Consider the following 12563-nt stretch of genomic DNA (forward strand, 5'->3'; position numbering starts at 1 on the left):
TAAACAGCTCACGGAAAGACATTTCCTTGAACGTATACCCCTCACGGGGAAGAAGGCAAGGCCGCACAGAAGATGTGTGGTTAAAAAAAAAGAGCCAAAGAAAAGATACACAATATTGGTGTGGTGAATGTGGGGGCAGCGTTGTGTTAGAAGAATGCTTCAAGGCCTACCTTACACTGCTCAAATTCTAAACACCTGCTTCCATTGCCAAGATACCGGGCGCTCATATTATAAGGTAAGGTTATAAAAACCATCTTTTAAGATCATTTTAGTGAAAGTTTCATGCTTCAAGCGTACCATTCACTGCTCAAAGCGCTGCAGATGGTTGTAAAAACCGTCAATGTTATCAGGACAATACCTCTAAAGTCTAGACTTTTTAAAATGCTGTGTGAGGAAATGGGTGCCAAGCACACTGCTGTTGTTTTTTAGTGATGCTCGGTGGCTTTCAAGAGGCAAGGTATTAAAGAGAATGTTTGAGCTGAGGCATGAGGTGTTCTGTTTTTTAGAGGGAACTCGCTCACTGGCAGACAGTTTCAGCGACAAGGATTTTTTACTGAAAATGGCTTACCTCACAGATATATTTGAGAAACTAAATATCCTCAACACTTCACTTCAAGGGAATGAGGCAACTGTACTTTCTTGGAATGACAAAGTGAAGGCATTCATGAGAAAATTAGAGCTCTGGAGAAACAGTATGGAAAGTGACACGCTAGACATGTTCCCTACGCTGGTGCCAATGGTACAAGACACTGATAATCCAGTGCTTCCAATGGACATAAAAAGCTGCCTACTTGGTGATCTCATAATGTTGAAAGTTCATTTCGAGAAATACTTTTGCAATGATTTTGATTAATTTAATTGGATTAAAAATCTATTCAAAAATGCTCCTGGGCCATCATCTCTGAATGTAAATGAGCAAGACCAACTCACCGATCTCACTAGTGATACTTCATTAAAAAGTAAATTTAAAGAATTGTCTTTGTTGGAGTTCTGGATACATATTGGCAAGGAATTCCCAACTTTGAGCCAGAAAGCATTGAAGATGCTGATTCCTTTCACAACAACTTACTTATGCGAGACAGGCTTTTCTGCTTTGGCAGCTATAAAGGCAAAGTAACGTTCAAGGCTAAATATTGCTAAAGAAGTCAGAGTGGTCATTTCTGATATTACATCACGTTTTGATAAACTTTGTTCTCAAAAGCAGGCCCATCCATCACACTGAACTTTGACATTTAAATGTTTGATTTTCTTTGCAGAAAAAAATTAAATACTTGTTATAAATATCGTTTCATTTCAATACATACTTTGGTTAATTGCAAGTGTTAAAACTAATTTTTATTGTAGGCCTAATATTGTGTTACCTTAATTTTGAGTAAAAAACTGCTAAATAGTAGGTAGAAAAACACAAAATAAACTGAATAAAACGTCAAACATACCATGACTTCTATTTTGATAAAAAAGAAGCAGGCTGGGGGCCTGAGAGTATTCTCTCTTGTCAGGAGGGGCTCAGAGGTAAAAAGTTTGAGAACCACTGGTGTAGTGTAACGTTTTCTCAACAGATGGCGAAGGTCACATAAGTAACGTGCTGTATGCGCGCTGTGAGCAGAAGACAGTAGCAACAATGGCTGAAAGCAACGCAAGGCTGTACTGAAGTGGTAGTGGAAGTACAAAAACGTTAAAGAGGTACAACAATGGCAGAATGAGTTTGGAACTCAGTCACCAACACACTGAACAACTGTCCATATTCTGGACAAATTTGAAGTCAATGGTACTGTTCATGATGTGCATAAGCAAAGATCTGGGCAACCACGGATAGTAACAAGACCAGCTGGTCATGTGTATCTCGATATGCTTCAGACATTGATTTCCCCTCCCATTCGAGAGTTGTTTGGAGATGAGAGATTTTACCTACAACAAGATGGTGCTCCACCTCACTACCATTGAGATGTCAGGGCATACTTGGATGACACTCTACCTGGACGACGGATAGGTCGAAGAGGTACTAGAGTACCCACCACGGTCTCCAGACATAACAGCTCTCGACTTCTACCTATGGGGAACCTTGAAGGATGAAGTTTATCGACAAAAGCCAGCTACACTGAACACACCACAAGAAACCATCGAAGTGTTGTGTGCAGCCATCACACCAGACACACTGACAGCCGTAGTTCGCTCAGCAGTTTGGCAGCATCGACGCTGTTTAGCCACTGATGGCGGTTACTTCGAACACATACAATGACTCTCTCTCTCTCTCTCTCTCCATGCAAGAATTGTAACTACATGTCATTTTGTTCCAAAGATATTGACTATCAAAGAGTGAGTACATTATTTTGGACCCCTCTGTATACTAAGTATGTAACCAAATATAAAACACAACCAGCTGTACCTGGAATAACAACATATGCCATTCTAACAGATCTTGTAAGGTTATTATTAAATATTGACACATTTTAATCATTTATTCATGTATTTCATTGCATTTGATGGATTAGTTTGTATGACACAGCAAATGGGTTACCTTGTCATAGTATCTTGTGCAATCATTGCATTACTTTGGCCAAACATCATTGTGAACTTCTAGCTGTAATTTTGGATCATGGTTTCTGGCTTGTGTTTTTGTCCTGTGTAATCCATCATGTTTCAAATCATAGCACTTTGCCTGCTGCCATGTGTACATCTTTAAATGGTTCAAATGTAAGACTCTCATCTAAATGGGCAGTACTGCTTCCGGCTTGTATTCAAGAGGTGGTCAGTGCAAACCTCAGCTGGAATACCGACCATCCTGACTCATTTTTCATGGCTTTTCCTTAGCCCCTCCAGGTATTTGATAGGACAGCATTTCAAATTAGGGCACAGCCACTTCTTCCCACATTCTTTCCAACCAACTAGTCATTAAATCATCCTATTATTCAGTGCTATATAGAATCTGGGGTACTGACAAGCTTGCTAAATAAACCACAAAATAAATAAGATCCATACCCAACATGGCAGTACCCAAACGTCCTGTAGGGAGAAGCGTTACCAAGAGACGGCCATCATTAGATACATCGACACTAGCATCATTGTGGATCTTGCATTCGGCTACCACCACATTCTTGTCAGCTGAAGAAGAAAAATTATTTTTTATAAGTGCCTCTTAATGAGTGAAGGCCAACTTATAAAATCAGTTTGCAGAATACTGCATATGGTTCTCACCAAGTGCTCCCAGTAAGCTTACAACTGGCTGAGACACATGCACATTGATCTTTGGTGGGGAAACCTTTTGGAAAGTTGTCGCTTGGAAGAATAAGATGAAGATGGAAGTACAACATTAACATCAATACTAGTGAAATAGGTTGAGGATGGGAAATGGACAGAATTGGCCCAAAGTAAGCTGAGTACAGACTCAAAGGCTGCCAGCAGATATGACCACGTAAGCACGCACAAGATTATCTGGTCAATCTTCAAGAAAGAGGATGGGAGAGAGGGTGATGAGTGGATAAATCTGGCTCAAGACAGGGACCAGTGGTAGGCTTTGTGAATATGATAATGAACCATCAAATTGTATTAAAGGTGGGGGATTTCTCAAGTAGCTGAGTGAGTACCGCTTCTCAATGAGAGTGTTAGTTTCATAAGAAAGTACTGAGGCCCTGTTCGACAAGCAGGAGTGCTAGAGCATTAATCTTAAAAACAGGATACAAAACAGATCAAAGAGTCAGAGTACAATGCTCACTTAATGACCTTTAATGGAAACTGTTCTATTCTAATCTGGTTAGTGACACTACAAATTGGTTGCCAATTCTGGCTCTGTGTTGCATGTTCAGTTTATCTGTATTTACTTCCACACCAAACTGCTCTTATGGTTATGAACGTCAACACAATAAAGCCCAATATCTTTGGGTGAAGACAAAAATTGGGGGGGAGGAGAACATTGGATTATTGTGAGAACTTGGACTAACTGGAACCTTATAAGGAAACCGCTCAGGACGAGCTGGTCTTAAGGAGGGAGCGGTGGTAGCAGTTGGAGAATAGTCGCCGCAAGAAGAGAAGACCAAACACAGATGTTGCAAGCACAGCCCTCAGAAAAGAAGGAACGGTGATGTGCCAACAGGCTACTTGGGACAAGCAGCCTTAAGGAGGGAGCAATGTAACATATTTCATTGACACTTTACCAAGCAATGGTTCAGTAAACCTCAACAACAGAGAGATGGTTTTCTATGTGGTCTGTGCTGAGCAAAAGCACTCTGCCATGCAAGGCAACGGTAAACATTCATGCCCACAACAGAAGAACGGTGTTTTCTATGTGGTCCATGCCACGACTGTTGCTATGCAATGAGGTAAATATGCCTTTACAACAAGAGGCTGTGTTTTCTGCGGGGGCTGTGCCTAGGAGTCAGCCTGAAGACAAGTGATGCTATAGGAGTCAGTTGAGAGTTCACCTGTGGAGTGTTAACCAGTGGGCAACAGAAATGGAATAATCTCCATTGCCAGGATATAACTAGTGAAGACTGGGAGTCCTAGTGCTGGTGCAACGGTGAACTTGAAAGTATGTAACAGCAAAAGCACTGTACTGCCTGCAGTAAATGTGATTAAGAGAAACTGTAACCAAAGTGCTAATAAATCCAATCATCTGAACTAGAACCCATCATTTTGTCATGCGTACCACCCTACATATGACAATATTCTTCTTTATTATTGTGTTAACAGTCATAACCACAAGAGGGTGCAGTCTATAAAATTTAATTTAGATAATATTGTAAGTACAGCAACACAAATGAAACTAGGATAAATAAATGCAAAACTGTACCACATAATCACATATGATTCTGGAACATCTGGTGAGACCAAAGTTTATATATGTCTTCCCTTCCGAATTTCAAAACGTTTTCTGCATTCATTAAGATTCAGTTCTTTTTACGCATTTCAATACTGCACAATGTTTACTTACCGTTACTAATATCAGGTATGCTGAGTCTGGAGAAGTCCCAAGCTTGGAGTCTGTGGTTTGGTGACATAGGCGCATCAGTTATGATGAATGAATCTGGAAGGAATTCTGCTGCACATTAACCCACTGAGTAGTAATAATTAGCACAATTTGTGGGAACACTGAATACCAAAGAGTTGCCTCGTGAGTGGCTCAAACTTTTATGGGAACAGTTTTGTTTACCTCTTTCAGCATTTAAATAGGATCACAGCCATGAAATGTGTCATTTAAAGAAGGTTTCAAGGGGCTGAACACAATATTCTGTTCCTATAAAGTAAGGCTGTATCTCTTTGATACATATAACAACCTTAATTTCAAACTTAATGACATGTCTAGTTAAATTCTGGAAGACAAGGCCAATGTAAACATATACATATTTCCTTTTAGTGTGTTCCTTTACAGCACTATCAATAGCTGAACTATACAGCACTGCGTGGTAGGCTCACAAATAAAAGATGAATTGGAAAGGATTTGGGATGAAGTGGTTGTCATGGCATAACCAAGGTACAATCCTGGTATCTGACTTCAGGGAATAAGGAAAACCATGAAAACCCTCAGAATAGCAAGTGTCCCAGCAAGATACAAAACTGAACACATCCTGAAGATAAGTCTAGAGTGTCACTGCCACACCAACACATTCAGAGTAAACATGTAAAGTGGTAATCAAAACCTTACTACATGCACAAACACCAAAATTTAACAGTTCATGCCTTTAAAGAGCTCCAAAGTTAAAATTTTAAATTGATATTTTAAGTACATGGATGGACGATGCACATAAAGCCTGTGAACAATATGAACTGTCTGCATAGCACCAAAATAAGAGACATTCCATCTCACATACATTTCTTGTGGTACTGAAAATGTCAAGAGATGTTTCATTTTAGCACATTAAGGAACGGCGATTTAATCACCCTGGGGCCGTCATTATTAAACCTACTATCCTAACTTGTGCACTGTTCACTTTAAAAATTAATATAAAATCTCCTAATTCATTTTATGAACTAAAATTTTTGGAGAACACTTACCAATGCTCCTAGAAGTGCTTGAGGGTGTGATATTTCTAGAAACATTCCCCTTTGTGAAATGGCATTACACAGAACATGCAAATGTAGATATACTCCTTTTTTTGTGAACTGTGCAAACACGGCATTGCCTAGAAGGGTGCTTCCCCTTGGAATGTTCACTCTTCACAATTTTCACGAGGGTATGTTTCCACATATCACCCAAGAGTCGCCCTGGGGGGGTCCACATGAGGCATGCGTGGGGTGGGAGTTGATGGGCCCGGTCGCACTAAGTCTGTGTCTGACTCTGGTTCTGCCGCCACCATCTGGTCTGTAGCCCAGGCCTTTGCCACATTCATCAGAAATGCTTTGTATTTCAATTTCGAATCAGGGTGATTTTTTTAGATTTTTTACTGTCCCTGCAATGTTATTACCCCCATTATTGTTGGAGCTACTGTCATTTTTACTGTCTGTGGCCACAATTCTTTGTTCTACCCTGTCACTGCCGCTCTCTGAATCATCATGACTACACGTCTCACAAGGCAGGCCAGCTAGGTCATCGGAGAAGAATTTATCCCTGTCCATACCCCACCACTGACTACTGGCTGATACATACAGCTCAAAGAGCAGCAAATCATTTTCGTTTATAGTGGGTTAAGAACACAGCGAGGTCAAGTTACTGACAAGTGAGTAAACATACCAGAGTTTTATTATGCCATTGCACGCAACTTGGGTGGCACCAGAGCAAGGTATAGTGTTTTACAACCTAACGTGTCCTAAAATCATATCATGCAACCGGTCCTCAATGTGTTAAAAATGGTGACAGGCAGCTCAGAGTGTACAGCGATGAATGGTAGAATGATTAATTAATAATGAACTAGACTGGATGAGGAAAAAAGTGGTCATGGTCTAATTTGAAGTATTGTCCTATCATCTGTCTGCATAGAGTGAGAGAAAACACCTGTCACAGCAGTCCCTGGTCTAGCAGAGGCTTGAACTGGCCTCCACTATAACATAAGCCCAAAATATTACTATGTATACCAACTTGCTCAGTGTCAACAGACAATGTTGTTCAGCACAGAAGCAGATGAATGAGCAAATGAATGACAGTAAACCAAAGTAAATTTTGATACTGCATGACTCTGTAATCACTTACTAACACTTTAAAGCCAATGCAGTATATGCACCACTACTTGCCTTGCCAGGAAAGTGACAACAGCACATGTACCACCACCGTAAATTTAAAAATCTACTGTAGGAAAACAACTGGCCATTTTCACTGTTAGACAGCTCCAAGCTTGTAGTTCTACAGTTCAAGAGTAGAGGTCTCTACAAAACAGAAATGTGAAGTTATGCCACCTACAGTCTGGCATTGCATTTACCACATGTCTCAGTTTGTATAATCTTGTTCTTTGCTAATGAATGCTCCCCTGTTCAAACTGTTCTCATGTTGGAACACGCGTTGAGAACCAAGGAGATGTCCTGTACTGTTTCAAGAATAATTTGTCATACACTTAATTTTTATTCTGTGTAGATGTAATGTTTTCCTTATCTGTGCAAAAATTTTATACTTTATGTGCCAGAACCGATAAAATTACGATTTCTTTTTTCAATGTCCCTTTAAACTCTCTGGCACAGATGAAAGGGTTATTTAAATGTCACCAATGACAAAGTGTTAATCTATGAGATATCACCTCTAATGATATTGATGTTCTCCATGAAGGGTCCAATAAGAGGTTCATCTTGGTCATCACCAAAAGGATTTGGTGCAGCAACATATCGAGGATGTAGGAAACGAGGTCGCCAGCCACTGCGCCATGAACCTTCTCCTGGACTGACTGGGTATCGCCATGAATCACCAAGGTAACGAAGGGGAGATTGTGCCTGTTGTGACTGCTGCTGAATAAAAGGATTCCTTAGATGTGGAGAGGGATGTCGTGATGGTGGCGACTGGGGCCTCTGTTGGGGCTGTGGTTGGCTCAAGATTGAGGTGTCTGTGATAGGGACATCGTTCACTCGAACAAGTGGCACTGTGAAGGCATCTTGCTGCTGCTGCTGCTGCTGTTGTTGATCATTATTCTGTTGATTTACAGAAGTAGGCACTGCAACAGCAGGAACAGTATTTCCAGCTCCCACCATGAAATTTGGTGATCTTATTTCGGGAGCATATGCTGCACCTGGTTCTTCAGATGTTAGTAAATGGGGTCCCGTGTTCCGTGCTGTATATGACTGTGAACGAATTTCGGCAGTCCGAGTATATGGCCGAACATGAATGCCGCCATCTCGAAAGCACGACAGTGAACGAACTCCTATGCTATCCCTGCGAGGTGTGACTCCTCTCACAAGAGGCCGGCCACTGCCCCCTCGACATATTCGTGATGCTGCAGCAATGCCAGTGTGAGACCCATGCCTCGAAAAACAGTTTACAGTTCTTGATCCCAACCTTCTAGGGTTACTTCTGCCTCGTGTGCTTGGGGCAGACACAGAATCTAGTTCTGCCAGCAAGTCTGTCTCACTGTAAGGATGCTCCCTGTATCGAAGGAGTCTTCTGTATGGGGATAATCTTGGAACATCTAGATGTTCAGGTCTCGAGTAGGCCTGCCACGATCTCTGAGTATCTTGTACTTCATGCATGAATGGCATCCTTCGTGACTGATGCTGACCTGCCGCTGTCGTAGCACCCAGAGCAACAGGGCTGCGAAGACGATGGACCCACTGATGCTCTAATTCTCGTCTGAAATCCCATAAGAAAGTCCTGAGTCATGTTCAAGATTGGTCAAGAAAGAATCAAATCATCAAAAATGGTTAACTAACTCACTCCATGTGGCAGAGTAATTCTTGAGAAACTAATATTCTGTTACTAAGGAAACTTCATTCATGTTACGAAACCCAAAGGTTCAATATCATGTTCAAAAAGGCCTACCACTGGACAGCATTCTTAGCAAGTCCACACATCACAATTCTTTATCAATTTTAATATTATCCTTCCATCTCCACCTAGATTTTCTAGGAGGTCTCTTCCCTTCAGGTCTTCTGACCATATTTTTTTTTGCACAGATTTATCCCTCCTGTGATTGGTAGAAGCCTTGCCCATCCCCTCCCCCTTTGATTAGATAACCTTCACAACTGGAGAAGAGCAAAGTTAGGAAAATCCTCATTATGAAGTTTTCTCCATCTACCTGTTACTTACTCCCTCTTAGATCCAAATATTCTGCTAGGCATCAACTTTAATAATACTGATCTTGGAGAGAAGCAATAACTTGTATCAATCATTTGGGACACAACTGTGGCAATATTTTGACATAAGTATTATACAGGGTTAGTCAAAAAGATGTTACCACATATATGATAAAATTCCTCATGTACAAACTGCACAAATTTTATTAAAAATGATAGAAATAGACCCTTCTGTTGAGTTCCTTATGTCGGATGAAGCCACATTACATGTGAGTGGAAAAGTCAATAAGTACAATTGCATAATTTGGTGTACAAAGAATCCCCATGAAGTAAGACTCTCCTAAGGTTAACATATGGTGTGCTATTTCTGGAATAATTGGTCCATATTTTTTTAATGATTTGACTGTAACGGGCGCTTCTTACTTGGATATGTTGCAGAATTTTGAGGAAGACAATCTACCTCTACATATCTTAAGATATGGTTTCTTTCAATAAGATGGTGCAGCCCTGCATTATTCCTTACTAGTTTGGATGATACATTTGGTAGATGTTGGACTGGAAGAGGTGGACCTTTGCCTTGGCCAGCAAGGTCACCAGACTTGACTAGATGTGATTTCTGGTTATGGGAATGGTCAAAGAATGTGTGTAGGCTACAAAACCTCGCAACATTAATGATCTTAACACATTGAGGACTGGCAATTTAAATATTTAAATCACCCTGGGGACCGGCTTTTTTAAATCCAGTACCCTAACTTGTGCACTGTTCACTTTAAAAATTAATATAATATAAAATCTCCTAATTAATTTTATGAACTAAAATTTTTGGAGAACACTTACCAATGCTCCTAGAAGTGCTTGAGAGTGTGATATTTCTGGAAACATTCCCCTCTGTGAAGTGGCATTACACAGAACTTGCAAATGTAGGCAGTCATACTCCTTTTTCTGTGAACTGTGCAAACATTGCATTGCCTAGGATGCTTCCCTTTGGAATGTTCACTCTTCACAATTTTCACGAGGGTATGTTTCCACATATCACCCGAGAGTCGCCCAGGGGGGTCCACATGAGGCCTGCAAGGGGTGGGAGTTGATGGTCCCGGTCGCACTAAGTCTGTCAGACTCTCGTTCTGCCGCCATCTGGTCTGTAGCCCAGGCCTTTGCCACTTCATCAGAAATGCTTTGTATTTCAATTTCGAATTGGGGTTTACACTTTTGTAAACCAAAAATGAATTGAAAATGGCACAATTTATAAGCCACAAGGCAACTTTCTTTGTCCACTTTATTGTTTTCCTGGGAAGAGAATAATAGGCCAAGTATTGATCAGCTCTATCATCTCCCTTCATGAACATATTGTGATGGGTTGCACTATGCAGGACAACCCTCCCCCGCCAGTGGTGAGGTAACACCATCGGAGCGCTGTCGTTACTAGGGTAACAGGCAGTCAACACTCCTTCCCCTACCCCACCGGCGGTGACGTGCCAAGCAGAGCCGAAGCGAGTCGAGTCCCGACACACTGGTCGCTATGCAATGCGGGTAAACAGTGGTTGCGAGAGACAACTCCCGACAGCGTTACCAGTAACACCAGTAAACACGGTAGCAACAGTGGCGCCTATTACGTGGCTGTTTTCTGTGTTGTCCGGAACGAGACTACATAAGGAGCAGCGAAGACTATTCACAGTTAGTTCTCGAGTTACGAATTCACGAGTTAGTTCCGAAGTTGCGAGTTAGTTACAGTTCTCAATCTAGCCAGCAGAGAGTAACGAGTTAGCCAGCAACCAGTCAGTTGTATTCTGGCACTTGCAGAATGCAACGCGGGTAAACAGTGGTTGCGAGAGACAACTCCCGACAGCGTTACCAGTAACACCGGTAAACACGGTAGCAACAGTGGCGCCTATTACGTGGCTGTTTTCTGTGTTGTCCGGAACGAGGCTACATAAGGAGCAGCGAAGACTATTCACAGTTAGTTCTCGAGTTATGAATTCACGGGTTAGTTCCGGTTCTCAAGTTGCGAGTTAGTTACAGTTCTCAATCTAGCCAGCAGAGAGTAATGAGTTAGCCAGCAACCAGTCAGTTGTATTCTGGCATTTGCAGTCTAGTATTTGTGATACTGCAGATAGCAGTAATTGTGAATCTGTAAATTGTGTGATTGTAAGAGCGGATGTGAAATAAAATTCGCTATATCCAGTATGGCGTGAAGTTATTTGTCGCGTTATACACCCAACACGTGACAATATTATACTCAGAAATACAAATAGGCTTCTTTACTCGCCCATGCCTCCTTTGAACATCAACCATGCTCGAATTGTGAATTGTGGAAATCATATTCACAACACGAGTATCCCTCCAGGCTGAAGAAGAATATCCCCCTTCCTCCTGAATGTGGTTTCACCATGTTTCAGGGATTTAGATTCCTCTTTCAGATCTGGAGGAAGGCCTCTGCTCACCCTAATTGTTCCACAAACACGCACTTTTCTTGAAAGAAGGTATTCTGCAGTTACCACACAGTTATAATAATTGTCTTGATAGACATGGTAATTTTGATCAAGATAGGGTCCCAAAACAGAAAAAATAGTTTCTTGTAATTTCTTTCCTTCACCAGAATAAATTTATAAATTTCCAATATAGCCTGACGTGCTTTCAGTAACTACACAAATAAGTAGGCCATACTTTGTAAGTTTCCCAGGATTATATGCTCACATACAAAGCCTTCCCCTCCTAGGAATCACAGATTCGTCCAAAGACAGTTGTTGGTTTGGCTTATAAACTGTCTGAAATTTCTGAACGGAAAAGTTCAATAAGGGCTGAATTTTGAAAAGCCTGCTTGTTGATTGTGGTTGCAGTTCATTATCATTGAAATGCAAACACCACCAAATTTGTTCAAATCTCTTACAGCTCATTAGTTTGCTGAAACTGGGAATTTCTAAAAATGGATCTGTCAACCAATACTCTTCTAGATTATCCCTCTTTGTATTCCCCATTAGAATGATTACTGCAAAAAATGTTTTCATTTCTGCTGAAGTGACATCCACCCACTTCAACACCTTATAACTTCTGCCATATTCTTCACAGTGTTGGAGATAGTATCTGTTAGTTTCCTGACATAACATGTCAAAGGAACTATCTCCGAAAAACAGTTCTGCTACTTCAGACACTTGTGTTGGGTCCGATGGAATTTGTTTCACCCCTGGATTTCCAGTAAACTGTCCCAAAGTAGGCGTTTTGTCTACTTTTCCCCATGTGGCTGTCCCCGCAATTTTACTACCTGCACTTTTGTCAGAGCTACTTTCACTTATATTGTCTGTGGCCCCTACTGTTTGTTCTCCCCTGTCACTGCCACTGTCTAAGTCACTTTCACTACTCCTCTCAGAAGGCACGTCAGATAGCTCATCGGAGAACAAGTCTTGTTCTCCGAGAGATTGGTACGT

The 12563-nt window shown here is 41.2% G+C and overlaps 1 protein-coding gene across 4 annotated transcripts in view; it reads right to left on the reverse strand.

Annotated features, from left to right (window-relative positions):
- LOC111863803 overlaps positions 1–12563 on the reverse strand; it is a 69175-nt gene that overhangs the window by 5562 nt on the left and 51050 nt on the right. For 3 of the 4 annotated variants that reach the window (XM_023850510.2, XM_023850509.2, XM_023850513.2), the window contains exons 16-18: positions 7659–8698; positions 4928–5032; positions 2980–3102 (exon numbers count right to left, since the gene is read on the reverse strand). In XM_023850510.2, coding sequence (XP_023706278.1) covers positions 2980–3102; positions 4928–5032; positions 7659–8698 — 1268 coding nt within the window. The remainder of the gene's footprint in view (positions 1–2979; positions 3103–4927; positions 5033–7658; positions 8699–12563) is intronic. The other variant, XM_023850511.2, reaches the window with a different exon arrangement.

The sequence above is a fragment of the Cryptotermes secundus genome, unplaced genomic scaffold, assembly GCF_002891405.2.
Source record: "Cryptotermes secundus unplaced genomic scaffold, Csec_1.0 scaffold833, whole genome shotgun sequence".
NCBI classification, from domain to species: Eukaryota; Metazoa; Arthropoda; class Insecta; order Blattodea; family Kalotermitidae; genus Cryptotermes; species Cryptotermes secundus.